The sequence below is a fragment of the Nomia melanderi genome, chromosome 10 (genome assembly GCF_051020985.1).
Source record: "Nomia melanderi isolate GNS246 chromosome 10, iyNomMela1, whole genome shotgun sequence".
Lineage (NCBI taxonomy): Eukaryota > Metazoa > Arthropoda > Insecta > Hymenoptera > Halictidae > Nomia > Nomia melanderi.
The window spans coordinates 567,597-586,720 of record NC_135008.1 but is presented as its reverse complement, the minus strand read 5'-3'; the positions used below and the strand labels follow the sequence as shown (position 1 = coordinate 586,720).

The following is a 19,124-nucleotide window of genomic DNA, read 5'->3' as shown; positions in this document are numbered from 1 at the left end:
AGAAACGTTGTTCACCGTTTAAAGCTAATTCGAAAGGTTGATGCGATCCGTTGGAGTCGTGTTCTTAGGTTGAGTTTGTGTCGGATAAATATTACACTTCGTTTTACAGAATCACAGAACGATATTTTATTTATAAAATCTTATCATTTTAGTCGCGGGACATGTTGAAGTAATAGTCGTCAGGTTGCTGGTCCAGAAGAACTGTAAATAGTCGTTTAACGAAGCTTAATTTCAAATACGAATCGTCACCCTTTCCTCGCTAAAACAACATGCATTCATCGCGCTTAACGAATCAATTGCTACGTACAGCTGGAAAGTATCTATATGCGTGGGACACTGATGATACCAGAAGAAAGGAATAAACTAACCGTTGGAATCTATTGAGAACTTAAATATCAATATTAAAGATTAGAAGTGTGTATTCTAAGATCAGTCTTATGTGTCCCTGATCTCGTACTGTTCAATATTAACGTACGAATTAAACAATTTTCAAGAAACAGGTGATACCATTGTTTTTTCTAAAGATGCGTCTTCAGAAGGCGTTTTATCGTAATTGAGACAGTAATGCTTCATTATCACTTCTTCTTGGAACCAAAGCCCGAGAAACCCATTATCGCCGCCATTTCATCGGAAGGCCCACCATTGTCTTCATTAACTTCTTCAATTTTTCTTTTCTTGTCTTTCCTCTTTTCTTTTCTGTACTCTTTAATCTTCTCCTCCTGTGGACAATAAAAATAGTATCTTCAACATTGAATCTTAAATAATACATTTATAAAATAACAGATAAAAGAAAATAGACCTCTTCCTTCAATTCTTTTACTCTCTGTTCTAAATCATAATCTTTCTTTTTTTCTTCCAACTTCTTTTTATTCATTGCAAAGCGAGCTTTAACTTGTTCCAATGTAGAACGTTCAATTTTCATTGACATACCCAGATTACGTTGATCTGAAACATTAACAAAATGTCACAATGTAAATTGGCATTGTTATATTAAGCTGTAGATATTAATTTTTGAGTAAGGAATATAATTATTTACGTTTTGTTCCATTGATGTGATCTAGGAAATTAATTGAATCTTTCACAACACAATCGCAGACATTGCAATAGTACCTGTAAATAAAATATATATATGTTATTATCATCCAAAAGGTCTTATTAAATTATAAATAAATTTCTTATTTTTACCCTCCAGTCTGAGAAGATGGTGTATTTTTGTTAATAACAACACTTTTTCCTAATTTAGACTCAAGGTCGACTTTGTAATCTCGCTGCTTCAACAACTCCCTTTTTACAGCTGGTTGTTTTGGAATTCCAAGTTCCTCTTCAGCAATCTCATCCTGGAGACGCTGAAGAGCTATCCTCTCGTATTCTTCTCTGTTCCATTTTCGTCTGTGATCATCAGGTCGCTGAATTTCAACAAATAAATACATATTTCATACAAACTGACACACAAATTAGTTACAGCATTTACATATATTTAAACAAATATAAACAATGCAACCAATATGGAAATTACTTATCTTTTTATTATCTATGAATTTAAAGAAAAATGTTGAATACCATTTGAAACATATAATATATCATCTATGGAGTTTTATTTATAATGTTATGTAATTATTTTATTTCCTGTTAACTACTGGTAATTATTAAGAAATAAAATTTACACTTTACAAATTCATTCGATAAAACATTTACGTTCTTCTCATTTTATTCAAACAACCAGGTTAGAAAATATGTCAAGTGACATTTTTAACAGAAATTCAGTACTCATCTTAACAATAGATATGCATGCAACAGTATTAATATAAAAATTTTGATTAACATAAATTTTTGAATACATACCATAGACATTGCTCTAAATTGTCAAAGCTTCAATGAAGTCTATTATACACGCATAAAAAAATAAACTATTTTCCCCCTCTTCTTTACTACCTCACTGAAAGCATGCTTACGAGGTACTTCTGATATTCGTCAAATTACACGATGTTCTTGTCAAAATCTCCTAGAAAATAAGTAAACTTGTCATTTTAGTGTAATGTAATTTTTAATAAATTATGTCTTTTCTTATTAATATTTACAATTTATTTTTCCTTAATAAAAATTCTTTCCAAAATAATTTTATTCACAAAAATATATTTGTACAATAAATGTTCATTTGTACATAGACATGGCATTTTTCTATTCCTCTGAAATGAATGACCAGCAATTCAATGATCACAGCATATTTCCAAAACACATCTCTTACAATAAAAGTCAATCTGTTAACATATACAACAAAATTATATTTATGTACATGGAAAAATGAAGATTAAGATTTCTTATTAAAATATTGAAAATATTTTTGAAAAAAAATTTTTAGATTTCTTACATATCCTTCATCATCTGATTTATTCTTGATCATTAATACCTACTAACTAATGGATTCAATAAATATATATATATATACCTTTGTCACAAAAATACATTAATTATTACTTATAAATATCATATATCTAACATTTATATAACATTGCATAAATTAAAATCTCTCTTTGTAATAATCACATAATTGAGCGCATAAGTCGACATATAGACACATACAGATAGACGATCTTACATCTCTTTATCACAATGATTTCTTCCCTAAAATTCCGAATAAAAATTAGTTAAGTATTGCATCACGTGTTTATATTATACAATATTAAATCTGCTGGCACTTTAGCTGGTAATGTAACCCCAAGTCTTGTAACCATAAAAGAAGCCACTCTACAACCATATTCCAAACATTGTTGTGGTTTCCACTGTGCCAAAACACCTGCCAAAAAACCAGCTACCAAAGAATCTCCAGCACCTGTTGTATCTACAACTGGGGCATTTGGCTTGATAGGATGCACCTGAATAAAAATTTAATACAATTGTTATTTAACTATTAATGATAAAGTATTATGTCATCATTTTTAACTCACTTGAACAAACTCTCCTTTTCCCCAGACTCCAATTGCTGGAGCAGAGTCCCCTTGAGTCATAACAAATATTCCACCCTGATGTAACCAGTCACTATTTGTTGTACTAGATGCATTAACTGTAATTCTTTTCATACTATTCAATAAAAGTGGAATGTCAGTCACATCATCATATGCAATGTTTAGCGATTGAGCCAAAGCTTTCATTTGCCTTGCATTACCAAACACAATATTAGCATATCCAACCATCTGACAAATTGCTGCTTGATGATCCTACATAAAATTAGTCTTGTATTAATTACATTAACATATAAATAATAGAAAATTTTGAATCTGCAGATACCTTAAATATATATAATCCACTGAGACTAAAGGCTAAAATTATATTGTTTTCTTCTGCTATCTTAACAAGTTCCTTAGCAACAGGAAAACTGTGTGTTATAAAAAATCCTTCAATATAAATTATTTTTATGGTATCTAATGGTATATTGCTTTTCTTAAAATCATCTAATGTATATACACCAGCAGCACCTATATTTGCAACTACACATCGATATGATTCATGTATCAATGCTATACAACGTCCAGTAGGTAAATATGAATGTAATGCATATCTAAAATATGAAATATAAACTGATAAGTGCATGTTATAAGACATAGAATAAGAGATGTTAGACATTTGCAAACCTGGCATCCACACCTGCTGAGCGAACTAAAGTATCCAACATTGCTCCTCTAGGATCTTTTCCAAGACCCCCGCAATATATACTACATTGATTCTTCAAGGTGTTACTAAACAGCCATTGCAAAATTCGCATTGAATTTTGTGCTGATCCTCCAGCACTAATCCTCTTCTCTGAACTGTGTTACATATAGATTAAATAAGAAATGTATCTGTATAATCTATAATATGATAATCATCAACAAATACATTTACTAACTCTGGTGGTAAGTATGCTAATATCTCTTGAATCTTTTTGTGAGGTAGTTCAACTTCTCCGTACTCTGCAAGACCATATTTGCTCAAAAATTCTTTGTCTTTCAAATGTACATAAACGTCTAGCAAGGGATTGCCAAAAGCTAAGACTACAGGCATATTTGGATTCAAAGAAGCAATTTGCGATGGAACTCCTTCAACCATGTTTTCGTTTATTACTTAATCTGTAATCATCATAAAAAAAATCAACAAATTATAGAAATCTTATTTATACCTATGAATACTATTAAATGTTTAATGTATAAGGTACTATACCTTTACAAGCACAAATGATAATTGACTTAAAAGTTGAATAAAACATTTGTAGCGAATAAAAAAAATACATTAAATAATAATTACATTTGACTTTTAATTATTTTTCAAACTTCTATAACTAATTTCAATTAGTCACATTGTAGTATAGTAAATTTGCAAAAAAAAAATGATCACATGAGGTTTATCTCGTCAACTTTATTTTCGTAAGATGTGATTCTGGAAAAAAATCAATATGTATATGTCATATATTTACTTCGATTCCATTCAAAACCAATGTTAAGGTTATGTCTTGAAATCCGTTATCAAAGTTGCAGGTGTTCTCTCTATAATTATGGCTAAAATTAAAGAAAGGGGTATTATATTCATAATAAAAAATTTAAATAGTTTCATAATTGCTACATCATACGCTTTATACAACTCATAATAATGAATAAAGTCATAATACATTATTCTATCGCTATATTTTCAACGTGTTCTTTCCGTTATAAGCTCATCGCTACTTTCGCTATAGTAACTGAATGGCGTCTAATAGGGGTTCTCAGTGAAAATTTTTCACTCATTTTGGTTCCCTTTTACTCCCGTTTTTCACGGAACAAAATATACAAAACAAAAGTACTCTCTTATTCAATGTTAGATTTACAATCTTTTAATCGTTTAATGCTACACTCACAGGTATTGATGACACTAAGGACCAATTTTTGATTAATAAAATACCATAATAACACGTGTTTGATTACCTCTGAAAAGCTACAGTACAGTTAGAACCGCATGGACGCAGCTAGTGTACACACGATTCACACGTTTCTGAAATTATAGGTTAAAAAAGAACCACCGTATTAAAAATGGTACGCAAGAAAATAGATAATCGTATCCGTGTTTTAATTGAAAATGGAGTTATCACAGGACACAGAACAATGTTTATCGTTATTGGTGAAAAAGCGAGAGATCAAGTAAGTCAAAATCTTTGAAATGAAATTTTTATGTCTGTCACGAATAGATCCAAACATTAATTTCAACGGTCAACTACAATATTATCAAGTTATTATGCATAGAATTATAAATTATACTTTTGGACAGGTTGTCTTACTACATCATATGCTGTCCAAGACAGTCATAAAGGCTAGACCATCTGTACTTTGGTGTTACAAGAAGGAATTGGGATTCAGTAGTCATCGAAAGAAGAGAATGAAGTCTTTACAAAAGAAAATTAAATCTGGGAAAATAGATGTTAATGAGGATGATCCATTTGAGTTGTTTGTTGTATCTACTAATATACGTTATTGTTATTACCATGAAACCCATAAAATATTGGGAAATACTTATGGCATGTGTGTTCTACAAGTGAGACTTTGAGTTTTGTATTCTTCTGTATTGTATACTCATCATATTTATTTATTATTTGATTTTCATTTTGTAGGACTTTGAAGCAATCACTCCAAATTTGTTAGCACGTACTATTGAAACTATAGAAGGAGGAGGAATTATTGTGTTCCTTTTGCAATCTGTGAATTCGTTAAAACAACTTTATACAATGAACATGGATGTTCATCAAAGATTTCGTACAGAAGCACATCAAGTATGTCATTTATATTTATTTCATTAATTAAAGATTATTTTATATTATTACTTTAACATTTAAATCTATTGCAGGATATTGTTGGTCGCTTTAATGAAAGGTTTCTATTATCTCTGGCATCATGCAAAAGATGTTTAGTTGTTGATGATCAGTTGAATGTATTACCTTTGTCATCACATAATTTGAAAATTGAACCTGCTCAAAAATTGACTACTTCCGAAGAACAGTCAGAGTTAGATGGTTTGAAAGATAGTTTGAAAGACACACAACCCATTTCTTCTCTTGTCAATTGTTGCAAAACAATAGATCAGGTTTGTTTAATGTAGCATATAATAAATAATAAATAAGTATTTATATTCAGTGAAAGATACAATTAAATATCTGTTCTAGGCAAAAGCACTTCTTAAATTTATTGAATGCATATCAGAAAAAACATTAAGATCTACTGTTTCTTTAACCGCTGCTAGAGGACGTGGAAAGTCTGCAGCATTGGGTTTAGCTATTGCTGGTTCTATAACTTTTGGTTACTCGAACATCTATATTTCTAGTCCAAGTCCAGAGAATTTAAATACTCTGTTTGAATTTGTTTTTAAAGGTGAATTACTACTCAGTTATAACACTGTATACAAGACTTATCAGTCTAGTAAATTCTTCTGTTACTTTTAGGCTTTGATGCACTGGGATATCAAGAACATCTTGATTATGGACTAGTACAATCAACAAATCCCGAATTTAATAAAGCTACTGTCCGCGTAAATGTCTTTCGGGATCACAGACAAACAATACAGGTATAAAATTTTTTTTCATTACAATGCCTGTATGGTAAACAGTAAAAAGAAATAATTTTTTCAGTACATTCATCCGACTGATGCCCATAAATTAAATCAAGCTGAACTACTTGTAATTGACGAGGCTGCTGCAATACCTCTTCCTTACGTGAAAGCTATGCTTGGCCCTTATTTAGTATTTCTTGCGTCAACTATTAATGGGTATACACGACATTTTTATTTGTCAATTATTTTTATATTTATCGTGAAGCAATTATAATATATGATTCCCATTAAACAGGTATGAGGGTACAGGTAGATCATTGTCGCTGAAATTATTGCAACAATTACGTAGTCAGACGGCCGGTTCTAATAGACATGAAAAACATGATAAACATGAAAGCGAGAAAACTGTTATCGGTAGGCAGTTACATGAACTTACACTCGAAGAGTCTATTCGTTATAAACCTGGAGATTCTGTTGAGCAATGGCTCTGTGATTTATTGTGCCTAAATGCTACTACAAATACAACTATATTATCTGGATGCCCACCTCCAGACTTGTGTCAATTATATTACATAAATAGGTAATTCATTTATATTAATTATAAATAAATACTTTTACAAAATTTTATAATGCGCCCTTTGTTTCCAGGGATACACTATTTTCGTACCATAAAGCGTCTGAACTATTTTTGCAAAGACTGGTAGCGCTTTATGTCGCTTCACATTACAAAGTAAATATCACTATTACATTCAAATCCGCCGATTCTTATTATAAATAATTGAACAATTTCAAGATTTCAACAATCGTAAATTTCAAGCGGCAGGAATTATTAGAGCGATTGTACATATTTCTGTTCATATAATTTAAAATATTAAATGTAGGAAATGTTTTAGAACAGTCCAAATGACTTGCAAATGATGTCCGATGCTCCAGCGCATCATCTGTTTTGCCTTTTGGGGCCGGTTGACTCGAATAAAAAAACATTACCAGAAATATTGGTAGTAATCCAAGTAAGCGGATAACATGTAATAAACCACGAGTATTTGCATTTATTTAAATAACTTGAGAACTTGTTGCAGTTCTAATATTTTTGTAATACATAGATTTGCTTAGAAGGTGAAGTGAGTAAAAATACTATAAAGGATGGCCTCACACGTGGACGCAGAGCAGCTGGTGATCTTATACCATGGACTATGGCGCAACAGTATCAAGATCAAGATTTTCCAGCATTAGCGGGTTCACGTATTGTTCGCATCGCAACACATCCTGATTATCACGGGGTAAATTAACTTAAAATTGTCACTGTCATATTTTAATCGTTTAACATGTTCAGGCAATTTAATTTTAAATTTTTCCTGTAGATGGGATATGGTAGTCGTGCATTAGAATTATTGAAGCAGTACTATGAAATGAAAGTACTTAGCGTCGACGAAACATCAGTAGAAACGCCGATCACAGAAATATCTAAAGTACAAGACGAAGAGGTTAATTTACTCGAAGAAAGGATCGGTAAATAAATTCATCGTACTACACGCGAAAAATCAATTTTTGATGTACCTCATCGGTATCGTATCAAGTTCATTTTTTTTCAGAACCTCGATCCTCTTTACCTCCATTGCTTCTAAAATTAAGTGAAAGACGTCCAGAGAATTTAGATTATTTAGGTGTATCTTTTGGTATTACTGAACAGCTGTTGAAATTTTGGAAACGGGCTGGCTTCGTGCCTACTTATTTAAGGTTCGAATTAATATACATTAAATCCTTACACATTGAAAAGTTAATATTCTCGCACAAAAAATGGAAACGTACAATTCTGTTTCAATTTCTTTTTAGACAAACTGCGAATGATATAACGGGTGAACACTCTTGTATAATGTTATATAAACTTAATTTCGAACAACAACAAGAAGATAGTAGGTGGTTGCAAGATTATTGGAATGATTTTCGACGACGATTTATAACGTTATTATCTTTCTCATTTAATGCATATCCATCTTCATTGGCACTGAGCATACTGATGAACAAAACAATTACACCAGAAGTTACTAGTCAGTATATTTTTATCGGTACATTTCTTTCTACTGTGAATAGTTATGTTGTTCTTCAAACATAATTACTGTCTGTGTTCGCAGGTTTGAAGAAAGACACGTTAGATGTATATTTTACATCTTATGATTTAAAACGTTTAGCAATGTATAGTAACAACATGGCAGATTACCATTTAATAATGGATCTATTACCACCCTTAGCACGCTTATATTTTTTGAATATGATGGGTGACACTCATTTATCAGCTGTGCAATCAGTAATATTATTTTTTAGTAGTGTAGCATGAATTTAAACCTTATGCTACATGCATTATAAAAATAATGTCCTTACTTTCAGGCTATACTATTAGGATTGGGTTTGCAACACAAAACTGTTGATAAATTAGCAGAAGAATTGGATCTACCACCTTCGCAATTACTTGCTCTGTTCAATCGAATTATACGTAAATCTGTACAATATTTGAACGGAATAGCAGAGACTTATATTGAAAATGCAATAATGAAAAAAGAATTCGATAATCAAAATGTACAACTTAACCCTGTTAATGGGAAGAGTTTACATGATGAATTAGAAACTGCAGCCAAGGTCAGACACATTTTTATACTTAATAGTTTTTAAATACATTTGTGAAATGATTATTCCATTCAACATATCCTATTATTTCTTTCAGGAATTGAAAGTAAAGCAAAAAGCTGAACTGGAGAAGTTGAAAAGAGAAAATTTAGAACAATATGCAATTAAGGGTTCAGATGGAGAATGGAAGGACGCACTTTCCGGGAAGAAAAGTAAAAATCTTATATCGATAAAAAGTAGCGAGAAAAAAATATCAGAAGATGACAGTGCCTTAGAACTTCAAAAGAAGCAATCCAAAAAAAGAAAGAGGCATTCCTTTAAAACTTGACCGATGTAAAATATTTTAAATACAATTAAACAAATAAATAATGAATCGATTATTATACCTTGAAGTATTTATTTTCTTTTGAATTAACAAATAATACAAAAGCGAGGTATTTCAATAACCACAACACCAAGATGTATAGTGTCGCTATATTAATTTATCGTTAATCAAAGAAATTATTATCTATTATATACTTTATACACTGGCAAATTAAATTCCTTTCATGTTGTATAGACCGCGAAAGCAATCTTTCTAATAACTGCGAAGTGTACGGTTGTTTTCTTTTGACAACTTTTTTCTGTTCTTCAACCTTTAAATGCTGATTCAACTTATTACTCTGTTTATTTTTATACTTTGAAGTTGTTACGTTTTCACACGTTGACTTTACTTGGGACCGTAAGTTTGAACATTGTTGCGCATCTGTATTTGCATGTGTGGTAGTAACAACTTCATTTTTACTATTTGCCTCCTCTTTTTTCGCATCATTTCTTTCCATAATGTCATTTTCTACTTTTACTCTTTTAATTGGTATTTCTTCAGGCGCGTCACCTAAAATTAGCATTATTTTTATACACGGCGAAACATCACTAATCTGTAAAAGAAAAAAGTATTGATAAATATTTATACTTACTTTCTTCAGATCCACTTCCATAATTCGCTACCAAAGTAGGCAAGCATGGCGCAATTAAGGGAACTGGTACTTCTTCTTCATCGGAAATAAAATTAACACTTTCCTCGCACTCATTGCTCACCGTTTTGTCATCAGTTTCATCTTCTTCTTGCAACTCTGCATCGCGTAAACTTACTGAAATGTACATCTGTATAAAAACACAGTTCAGAAACTTAACTACAAAACGAAATGATTAAATGCTTACACGTTCCGGGAAATTCTTTTAAACCTCTATACAATAACTGCTGCTCTTGTACATTATCAGAGACTTTTTGTATAGGTGGTTTTGATGTCATTCGCTTTCTATTTTGGAATCGTGACGATTTATTTCTTCTTCCCTTGGCAACATCTACCTTTCGTTTAATTACTTCTCCTCTTTCTATCTTTTCCATTTCTTCTGCTTTCCGTAATTCGACATTAGCTTTTGTAGGGTATCTCCTGTAATATCAATTGAGAATTACATTCGCAGGAGTTTCTACTTCACGTGTATCTCTTATTAATCATAAACTTACTTTTTTCTTTCTATTATCCATTTCTCAATGTCTTCCGGACTGGACACATTTTTTAGCCTATGATATAAACCGCTATTGTGCTGCATGGTAATGTGTTTCTCAACAAGTAACGGATGAGCAGAAAAAGTACACCCATCGATACCGCAAACTTTATGTTCATTTTTATGTTTAAGAAGACCGTCTTCCGATGAAAAGTCTCTATCGCATAACTCACAATAATATGACTCGTTCTCTTCTGAACTGGTATAATTTTCATCTCTCCGATCGTACGGCTCTTCATCGCTTGGATAAAGATGACTCTAAAAATGGTAACTTCAAATATTTTTATACATTATGCATACTAGATTTCAATGTAAAAATACTTCTCAATACATGTGACCGTTAATACTGAACGTATCCGATGAATTTTTAACAATTACCGTTTCATACCTTTATTCCTTAAAGTTTCGTAATATCTACCGGTGTTGCACAACTTATCATTTACTTAACTATTAAGGAATAATACGCTTTTAAAGTAATGTCTCTTCTTTAAGTTATAACATCGAAATACGAACGTGTTAATATAAAATTATATACGAAGTATTTCTTTGAAGATACTTTTTGTAAAAACGAACAACAACACAATCTTTAACAAAGATGTCCTTCTTCCCAAAATCAAAACATGATTCGTTTGCTCGTAGAGTTATAGAAGTATTTTTTCAGAGTTTCATGAATAAGACAAACATTTGTGATACGAAAAATATATATATACATATACATATACGTGTAAACGATGATTACTTGTACTGTTATATGACATAGTTGATCATATGTTACACATTTAAATACTTTCCAGGGTATTCAGAAATTCAGTCTTCAAGTTGAGAGAACTGATACAAGCACAGATTTTCCGTCTATTTTCTTGGACACTGATACTCGATTAAATTTTTGTACCGTCGGAGAAAGTTGTCTTGCGAACACATCGTGGAATGTGTAACGTATATAACAGTTTAAAAGATACATATACAAACATTGCAATTGTAAAACAGAAGGTATCGTTAAAAATATAATATACCTTAAAGTACACAATTCTTCCAGTGAATTATTTCAAAATCAAATAATATTTTAAATACATATTTTAAAATATGTTTATTAAAATTTACTTGTTGCTTAAATACCGATTAAATCTAGTACGTGTTCATTTCACACTGCATCATAAAGTCTATCTAATAGATGAAAATTCTAAGAAGACAATCTTATATCTTGCATAAACGGTTCTTCGACATATCAAATCCAAAGAGATCATTTTCATATTTCAGAACGATTATTCGGCGCCATGTGCTTAATTACTGCTTCTTAAATGGATCACAGAGTAATCGAGGACACCAGATTTAGAACTTATAGAAATACGATTTATTCTTACAATACGCATATCTTAATTACAAATTTATTTTTCGTCTGGATTTTCTTTTATGGAAGTCATATATTATTGAAATTAATCAAATGTACTCAATACTACGACACATAGTAACAAACAATTACAAAAATTGTCATATCTGAATACAGAGCCACAAGCTATGGTAAATAAAGCAATTAATTTTAATCCCTCGAATGAACCTTACTTTCGCATTGTTGCGCAATACATTCTGAAAATGCATTGACGAATAGTTTCAAAGATCTGTTTCTACAAAGTTTTACAACAAGGAATGTTATAGCTTGAAGCACTGTATACTGGCCAAAGGACATTTAAAGAGCTTCACAAGATAGAACTAGTGGCCAGTTCTTAATATATTTGATGGAAAAACAAATTATAAACAACTAATACTACTATCGTGAAACTATGTAAAATAAGAAATATACAAAATTTTTACATTTGTAAACGTGTACCAATGAGTTGAGTGGACACAAACGGTTTTAGTTTTCTTTTGTTATGTAGTATGACAAAAAATCATAGAGTATCGGTTATTCAAATATTAAACCTCTATTTTCTCGAACTGATTCGTTATGATGACTTAATTGGCATGCACTTATATTATAAATGCTAGGAGAAAAAAAAACTTATATTGCAATGTAATGATATTTTACAAATGACAAAAAGCGGATAATATAGATTCGCTTTCGGCAATTAAAAAAAAAAAGGAAATGATACAGATATTGCAAAGAGCAGTATTATCAATATACCGCGTCAAGTTACAAGTAAGAAACAATTAAATCGTTCTGAAGTTTGAAAACAGAATACTTGTGTATGTAATTTCAACTGTTCAATTCTTTATAGGAGGAGTAGCCTGAAGCTTAAGACTGTGCCTGTTCGCTGGAAGGCTGGATCTCCTCCGTTAGCTCCGTTTGCTCTGATTGCTCAGTCGCATTCTCAGTTTTCTGAACACCCTCGGATTCAATCGTATTCTTATCATCAGTTTTTTGACCACCCTGTAATCAAAGCAATTTGTCAACTACGAGGGAACAATGTGAGATTAATTACATAGTGCCAATTAAATGTACCGGTGCGAACAATATTTATTTGTAAATATCGATTAGTGATAACAGTGATTATATCTTCATTTTATCAAAAATATTTCATTCAAAACATTAATAACTTGAATAAAAAAAAAAATAAAAAAAATACATGAAATTTTAAGCTACAACAGAATACGATAGTAAATTCATAAATTAGAATAAATAAATTGCTGAAAACTTATTTGGTTATTTGGTTATAAAGAAAAACTTTTTACGAAAAAATTGCCTTTAAAAATAAAATATTATTAAATTTTAGAAAGTAATCTAAAATACTTACTGTGAATAGCTAAAAGAAATAGAGGTGTATTATTTTACCTACAATAAACTATACACCAAATACAGTCCTTAATCACTATGTTAATATTAAACAAGCAATAAAGAATATTCAAGGAGAAGATATTAATTATATAACAAGCTTGTATAATTATCCTTTACTTGTTTATACAGGGTGGTCTATTTCATTCAACAGAATCAAATACACTTTTTATTAGTAACAATGGTCGTGCAATGTATACAGATATATGTTAAATGTTTATTAAGGACAAAAAATGCAATATTATAACTTTATATTAAAATCATTGATTTAATGAACCTATAATTGAAATTTAATGAAAATATCAAAGTTACAAAATAATACAGAAAGGAATAGAAGTATCTATACATGTTACTTTCAAACTATTATTTTAAAATATTAAAATATGATAACATTTATACATGCTCTCTGTATAAATACTTTCACTCCTGATTATACATGTTAATAATATTTTTATGCAAATATATGAAACTGTAATTGGTGTCATCTTTTTTAATCATAGTTTGTCTAACTATTTGCACATAAATTATTATTAATTACTTTATCAATATGATAAACAATTTTTATATACTTAATAGTTTTTTGGGAGACATTTTTAAATTAATATCTTTTCCAAAGTATATCAGAAATTATACTTCTTCTTATTAGTGTAAAAAAAGAACACAGTTTATTCTTTGAATTGTTAGTTAAAGAAAAGAAAGCATTAACTTATGCTCTGTCTATAAAGGTTGAATGAGAAAAATACCTGTTCAGGATGTTTTGCAAGATAATCATTTTTAGCTTCTCTGATCATCCTTGTAACTTTGTTCCTTAAATCCTTGAATTCTTCCCATTCTTTTGCATCCTTATTCTTTTTTGCCTTAGCGTAAAGCTTATTTTTCTTTTGTATTTCGCTACGAATTTCATCAGTCATCCATGGCTTCTTTAGTTCTAATTCCTAAATAATAATAATAATAATGTCTTCTCATCAGAATTTATGTTCAGAACTTTTACATTTCGATTCAATTAGTTTGGTAAATTGAAAGACATTGAAGTTGCGATACGAGTGACATATATTATTATTAATATGTTTATCGCATAATATTATATAAAAATTTGTACAAAATATCCTTTAATCTATGCTCTATTATCCACGATATTGATGTGAAAATAATTTGTCAATAGTCTATGCTTAACTAACTTACTTTACAATAAAAAGCCAAGTCTCAATAATAATGATGCCAATCAACTAATCTATAGCATTAATATAGAAATGAGTAAAATATAATATGCTTATAGTGTTTTAAATTCCATTCGTTACTGTAATATAACTAAAACACATAAATTTAATCTACAGTTTACATTCTATAAATACATTATAAAAATTTATACTTACTTCCAATTTGCTGACTTTTTTAACATTATTTAATGCTTTGCCCTTAGCATTACCATTCCCTATGGAGAAGCGTGGTCTCATATGGGGTAAAATTTGAGGCGGTAGTCCTCTTCTAGACCAGGGCCTCATTGGTGGTCCTCTTGGTCCAACGGCTCTTAAAGCCATTGGTGGAACAATTGGAGCCATACCTCTGACTCTTGGGCCGAATAATGGCATGGGTCCACTGGGTCGAGTCACACCACCTGGTCTCGGTGGAGGCGGTAGTCTTTGCCTCATAGGACCGAAAACCGGGCTCATAGGTGGTGGTGGCATTCTTGGCGGTAAACCAGGAGGTGGTAGCCTTCCGCCAAACCTCGGTGGTGGAGGAGGCCGTATACCAGCTGGAGGGACTCTAGGTCCTAATAGAGGTCCTCGATTTAATGGACTCATTATTATTTCTGTAATGGACCCTACCGAACCAAGTCTGTATCTCTGTACAGTCGACGCTTAATGTACAGGGAATGCAAGCTTCCGTCACAAGGTTAATAATTCCAAATCCACGCACTGTTTAAACGCGAAATACTTTCTCCGAAGCTAGAGGCGTAGATTTAACAATTCAATTGTAACCAACTTTCAATAAAAAACAAATCACGGCGTTGACTTTGGATGTAGATATTGTAAAAACATTACGAATTTGTGTAGCTTTAAGCGCAATACACCGCAAACAGCACACAATTTAATCTTTACAGGCATAGACTAACCTATTGAAAGATGACCAAACTTTGAAATTTTCATCGTGTAACGGTAATAAATTTTAATTCTTAAGATAGGTTTACAATAACACAAATCAATGGCATGAATCGTCATGACTCATTAAAAAAAATATTTAATTTGTAAATAATCTATGTTTCTAACTATATCTGTTATTGAAAAAACTTATAATAAATAATTGTTGTTTATATTCTATAGTAAAGGTGTCTAAATTGGCGCCGCGAGCTCTTTAGTGACACTCCCCTCTTACTTATGTATGTTTAAAATTTTTATTTATATGATTATTTTTAATATACATTATATACATGTAATAACAGAAGAACAACATTGATAAATGACAATTTTAATAAATAACATTCGCATTTTACAGTAACGTTCCTTTTATTAGGAAAAATTTGCTTTCTATGAAAACTCGCCGAAATACAAGGGTACATTTGAGAACACAGATATACGTCACTAACCTGATTGGTGTTCTCACGGTTTATGAAAGGCACGCTTCTCTGATTGGTCGATTCGAGCAACGCTTTAACGTATCGCCAGCTGTTGAAGTTACATTTGTTTGAAATCAAACGGCAACTGAAGTTTATTCGGTTGCTTGGAGCTTTGAAATTAGATCTGCCATGTATGGACGATAGACTTTGTTGTAACAAGAAGAGGGCATGTTAAGTGTCTAAAAAAAAAAGGAAAAATAACTTGGAAGAAAGAAATATTCGATTTACATATATATACATATATATACCTTTAAACATTGGCAGATAATTCGAACCCAAATAATGGCCACAATTCGGGTACACGAGGATCAAGAAAATCGTATTGCGGATATTCGCCGTGGTAAAGAAAATATCACTGTGCCCCTTCAAACACAAACCCTGCAGCCATCGAAACGTGCAGTTTTGAGCGTTATTCACAACAACTGCAATCGTAATTCTAAAGCGGTACGTACACCATTTTTTTCATCTTTCCTCCCGCGTTTTTTTGCATTCGTATAATCATCGTTTCTTTCCTTCGTTTCCCAATAAATTATGCAAATTCTTTTGAAGAAAGATACGAAGAAAGCATTTCCGGAGGTTGTTCAATATTTCTTCCATTTAATAAGGGGGAAAGTAAAAGCATTTGTTGTACTCATCGCATACTCTTATTTGTTTTCCTCCTTTTTTAAAAGCAGGAAATTTATAAAGATGAGAAGCATCCAAAGACAAAAGCAGTTATCCCTACGCAGTTTGAACCATTTAAAATCTATGAAGAGAAAAAAGAAGAAGCTCTATTTAAAATTTATAAAGATAAACTAGAAGAAGAAACTTTGGTTGCCCTGAGGGACACGAAAGATAAGAAAGAAGCGAAAGATAAACAGGATCTGACATCTGACAGAGAGAGAGAGAAACCGAGGTTGGAAGTAAATCCCAGAAGTGTCTCAAATTTACCAATATTTTGCAATGCCAATATTCAAGATGTGCATCAAAAAAAGCAAAATGAAACAGTTTTTCAACGTGACAGTCCGATGTCCTTGGAGAAATCTATACCTTATTCGTCGTCCTCAAAAAAGGAACTTCAGAGAAGAAGGGACTCTATGAAGGAAATGAGAATGAACTTTTTTGATGTGGACGAATATAGGGCTGATATATATAATTATTTACGTGTTGCAGAGGTACAGTTCTCTCAGTTGATCACAAGGGAATTTATTAATAAAGTCATTAAATCTTTTTGTTGATAATTAATTCATACTGAAATATTATTTTGATAATCAAATTTTTCAGACACAGCATAGACCAAAGCCAGGTTACATGAAGAAGCAACCTGACATAACATACTCTATGAGGTCTATACTTGTAGATTGGCTCGTTGAAGTAGCTGAAGAATATCGCTTACAAACCGAAACGCTTTATTTAGCTGTTTCTTACATAGATCGCTTCTTATCATACATGAGTGTTGTAAGAACAAAATTACAACTTGTTGGTACAGCTGCTATGTTCATTGCTGCGTAAGTGTTTTTGTTTTCTTTATTTTTTTTTTTTTTTGTAATTTAAAAGGTGATGCATTACATTGACTATGTTAATTTTATAGAAAATATGAAGAAATTTATCCTCCTGACATAACAGAATTTGTATATATCACAGATGATACTTATACTAAAAAGCAAGTACTTCGAATGGAGCACTTAATTCTGAGGGTTTTATCTTTTGATCTAACTGTTCCAACACCACTTACATTCCTTATGGAATATTGTATTAGCAGTAATCTTTCAGAGAAAATCAAATTCTTAGCAATGGTAGAGTGAATTAATTTCGGTTATCAATAAATGGTTGTATAATGTAATGTTTTAATTTTTATATACGATCTTATAGTATCTGTGTGAATTGTCGATGCTGGAAGGTGATCCATATCTGCAATTCTTGCCTAGCCATTTAGCCGCATCCGCGTTGGCACTTGCACGACATACACTACAGGAGGAGATGTGGCCACATGAAATAGAACTGACGACGGGATACAGTTTGAAGAATCTTAAAGAGTGCATTATATTTTTGAACAGAACATTTTGTAACGCGTTAAATATTCAACAACAAGCCATCCAAGACAAATATAAAAGCAACAAGTAAGTTCGAAAATGGAACATCTAGATTAATGGATTTGTTTCGTTGCGATTTCAATTGAGAATCAAATGTATATTTTTATGTAGATATGGACATGTAGCATTGTTATTACCACGACGTATTGATTACGTTACATTGACCTCTGAAGATGAAGAAGATAACGCTTAATATTTACCAGGCATGGCGAAAAGAATAGAAGAATCGTTAAATTTATACATATTTGGAGATAACGAACCTCCCACAATAAATCCCGCGTTTTAAAAGACAAGGAGGGGATTAGGGGCAAGACTGACCTATTGTTTCACAAATGGAATGTATGAGTTTATTATCTATTAGCATGTTCAGTCATTATGCATTGCTTCACATATTGACTCTACTCCGCACAATTTCACTGCCACCTATATACTTATTATAGGTTGTAGATAAAATTTGAATAACTGATCTTAGAGCTCCGTCATTATATTAACGAGCGAAGCTCTAAGTTATGTTATTTAGGAATTGTTTTTTTATACGTATTTTTTAGACGATTGTTAAACAGAACTTTGCTCTACGTACATGATACTCAAATTTTATTGTCAGTGATCTGTCATAATAATAGGAAATGTATGAATAATAACTGTATTTATTATTGACACTGTACTAAAAATACACTTTATTATGATGGAAACACTTCTACGCGTGAAAATGATTGGAACATTTGTCTGTATGTACGAATCTTGTACAGTTATTTATTTACAATACTCAAAGTATCATAATAGCTACGTCTATTTTGAATATAACATATTCTACTATCTCATAGATCATGCGATTGGAGCAGTGTGTATAAATTTCGGTCGAAACTTATTCCCGTATATATTACAACTTACACGTAAATACGCAAGCACGGGTTTCAATTTCCGGTAATTTCATCTAAAATCTTATGCATGATCTTTG

The 19,124-nt window shown here is 31.3% G+C and overlaps 5 protein-coding genes across 16 annotated transcripts; 2 read left to right on the top strand and 3 right to left on the bottom strand.

The window, feature by feature from the left end:
• Positions 1–101: 101 nt before the first annotated feature.
• On the bottom strand, positions 102–1,992 carry LOC116430326 (zinc finger matrin-type protein 2). 2 transcript variants are annotated; one of them, XR_012999574.1, is made up of 6 exons: positions 1,843–1,992; positions 1,186–1,406; positions 1,037–1,110; positions 800–945; positions 508–719; positions 102–201 (listed from the first exon to the last, which is right to left on the bottom strand). XR_012999574.1 is itself a non-coding variant. In XM_031984293.2 (5 exons), the coding sequence occupies exons 1-5, from the start codon at positions 1,849–1,851 to the stop codon at positions 576–578; spliced, it is 594 nt and encodes a 197-aa protein (XP_031840153.1). In that variant the 5' UTR covers positions 1,852–1,992; the 3' UTR covers positions 102–575. The 2 variants fall into 2 exon arrangements, 1 of the variants encoding a protein (XP_031840153.1); XM_031984293.2 differs by having other exon boundaries at positions 102–719.
• A 377-nt stretch (positions 1,993–2,369) lies between these two features.
• On the bottom strand, positions 2,370–4,992 carry LOC116430324 (uncharacterized). 8 transcript variants are annotated; one of them, XM_031984289.2, is made up of 7 exons: positions 4,932–4,992; positions 4,448–4,529; positions 3,884–4,103; positions 3,630–3,803; positions 3,286–3,556; positions 2,946–3,215; positions 2,370–2,873 (listed from the first exon to the last, which is right to left on the bottom strand). In XM_031984289.2, exons 3-7 carry the CDS (start codon positions 4,081–4,083, stop codon positions 2,658–2,660), a joined length of 1,131 nt encoding a protein of 376 aa, XP_031840149.1. In that variant the 5' UTR covers positions 4,084–4,103; positions 4,448–4,529; positions 4,932–4,992; the 3' UTR covers positions 2,370–2,657. The 8 variants fall into 8 exon arrangements, with proteins under 8 accessions (XP_031840149.1, XP_031840146.1, XP_031840151.1 ...); XM_031984286.2 differs by lacking the exon at positions 4,448–4,529 and adding an exon at positions 4,195–4,410 and having other exon boundaries at positions 4,865–4,952; XM_031984291.2 differs by lacking the exon at positions 4,448–4,529 and adding an exon at positions 4,279–4,410 and having other exon boundaries at positions 4,865–4,952.
• l(1)G0020 (RNA cytidine acetyltransferase l(1)G0020) lies at positions 4,437–9,493 on the top strand. Of its 3 annotated transcripts, none has more exons than XM_031984281.2 (18): positions 4,437–4,508; positions 5,011–5,144; positions 5,272–5,535; positions 5,612–5,770; positions 5,845–6,081; positions 6,161–6,365; positions 6,437–6,558; positions 6,623–6,759; positions 6,839–7,123; positions 7,192–7,273; positions 7,437–7,553; positions 7,647–7,823; positions 7,905–8,052; positions 8,136–8,280; positions 8,377–8,591; positions 8,676–8,848; positions 8,929–9,177; positions 9,263–9,493. In XM_031984281.2, exons 2-18 carry the CDS (start codon positions 5,037–5,039, stop codon positions 9,491–9,493), a joined length of 3,054 nt encoding a protein of 1,017 aa, XP_031840141.1. In that variant the 5' UTR covers positions 4,437–4,508; positions 5,011–5,036. The 3 variants fall into 3 exon arrangements, with proteins under 3 accessions (XP_031840141.1, XP_031840140.1, XP_031840142.1); XM_031984280.2 differs by having other exon boundaries at positions 4,452–4,547; XM_031984282.2 differs by lacking the exon at positions 4,437–4,508 and adding an exon at positions 4,675–4,866.
• A 16-nt stretch (positions 9,494–9,509) lies between these two features.
• Positions 9,510–15,641, bottom strand: LOC116430323 (FMR1-interacting protein NUFIP1). The gene is made up of 6 exons (XM_031984285.2): positions 14,854–15,641; positions 14,224–14,415; positions 10,673–10,971; positions 10,366–10,598; positions 10,122–10,295; positions 9,510–10,039 (listed from the first exon to the last, which is right to left on the bottom strand). The coding sequence occupies exons 1-6, from the start codon at positions 15,280–15,282 to the stop codon at positions 9,654–9,656; spliced, it is 1,713 nt and encodes a 570-aa protein (XP_031840145.1). The 5' UTR covers positions 15,283–15,641; the 3' UTR covers positions 9,510–9,653.
• Positions 15,642–16,120: 479 nt separating this feature from the next.
• CycA (cyclin A) lies at positions 16,121–18,786 on the top strand. 2 transcript variants are annotated; one of them, XM_076371599.1, is made up of 6 exons: positions 16,121–16,538; positions 16,769–17,248; positions 17,358–17,581; positions 17,665–17,869; positions 17,946–18,193; positions 18,278–18,786. In XM_076371599.1, the coding sequence occupies exons 1-6, from the start codon at positions 16,377–16,379 to the stop codon at positions 18,357–18,359; spliced, it is 1,401 nt and encodes a 466-aa protein (XP_076227714.1). In that variant the 5' UTR covers positions 16,121–16,376; the 3' UTR covers positions 18,360–18,786. The 2 variants fall into 2 exon arrangements, with proteins under 2 accessions (XP_076227714.1, XP_076227713.1); XM_076371598.1 differs by having other exon boundaries at positions 16,766–17,248.
• The last annotated feature ends 338 nt before the right edge of the window (positions 18,787–19,124 follow it).

Bases quoted from the DNA above. Each gene is read 5' to 3' on its own strand.
- LOC116430324 (XM_031984289.2), bottom strand. From the start codon at position 4,083: ATGGTTGAAGGAGTTCCATCGCAAATTGCTTCTTTGAATCCAAATATG. The intron at 3,804-3,883 runs GTTAGTAAATGT...TATGTAACACAG, and splicing joins TTAGCATACTTACCACCAGA to TTCAGAGAAGAGGATTAGTG. The intron at 2,874-2,945 runs GTGAGTTAAAAA...ATTTTTATTCAG, and splicing joins GAAAAGGAGAGTTTGTTCAA to GTGCATCCTATCAAGCCAAA.
- LOC116430326 (XM_031984293.2), bottom strand. The intron at 1,111-1,185 runs GTAAAAATAAGA...TTTTATTTACAG, and splicing joins CCATCTTCTCAGACTGGAGG to GTACTATTGCAATGTCTGCG. The intron at 946-1,036 runs GTAAATAATTAT...TTAATGTTTCAG, and splicing joins TCACATCAATGGAACAAAAC to ATCAACGTAATCTGGGTATG.
- CycA (XM_076371598.1), top strand. From the start codon at position 16,377: ATGGCCACAATTCGGGTACACGAGGATCAAGAAAATCGTATTGCGGAT. The intron at 16,539-16,765 runs GTACGTACACCA...CTTTTTTAAAAG, and splicing joins GCAATCGTAATTCTAAAGCG to CAGGAAATTTATAAAGATGA. The intron at 17,870-17,945 runs GTAGAGTGAATT...ACGATCTTATAG, and splicing joins AAATCAAATTCTTAGCAATG to TATCTGTGTGAATTGTCGAT.
- LOC116430323 (XM_031984285.2), bottom strand. From the start codon at position 15,282: ATGAGTCCATTAAATCGAGGACCTCTATTAGGACCTAGAGTCCCTCCA. The intron at 10,972-14,223 runs GTATTTTTCTCA...TACCATTTTTAG, and splicing joins TTGCAAAACATCCTGAACAG to AGTCATCTTTATCCAAGCGA. The intron at 10,040-10,121 runs GTAAGTATAAAT...TGCTAATTTTAG, and splicing joins TGGAAGTGGATCTGAAGAAA to GTGACGCGCCTGAAGAAATA.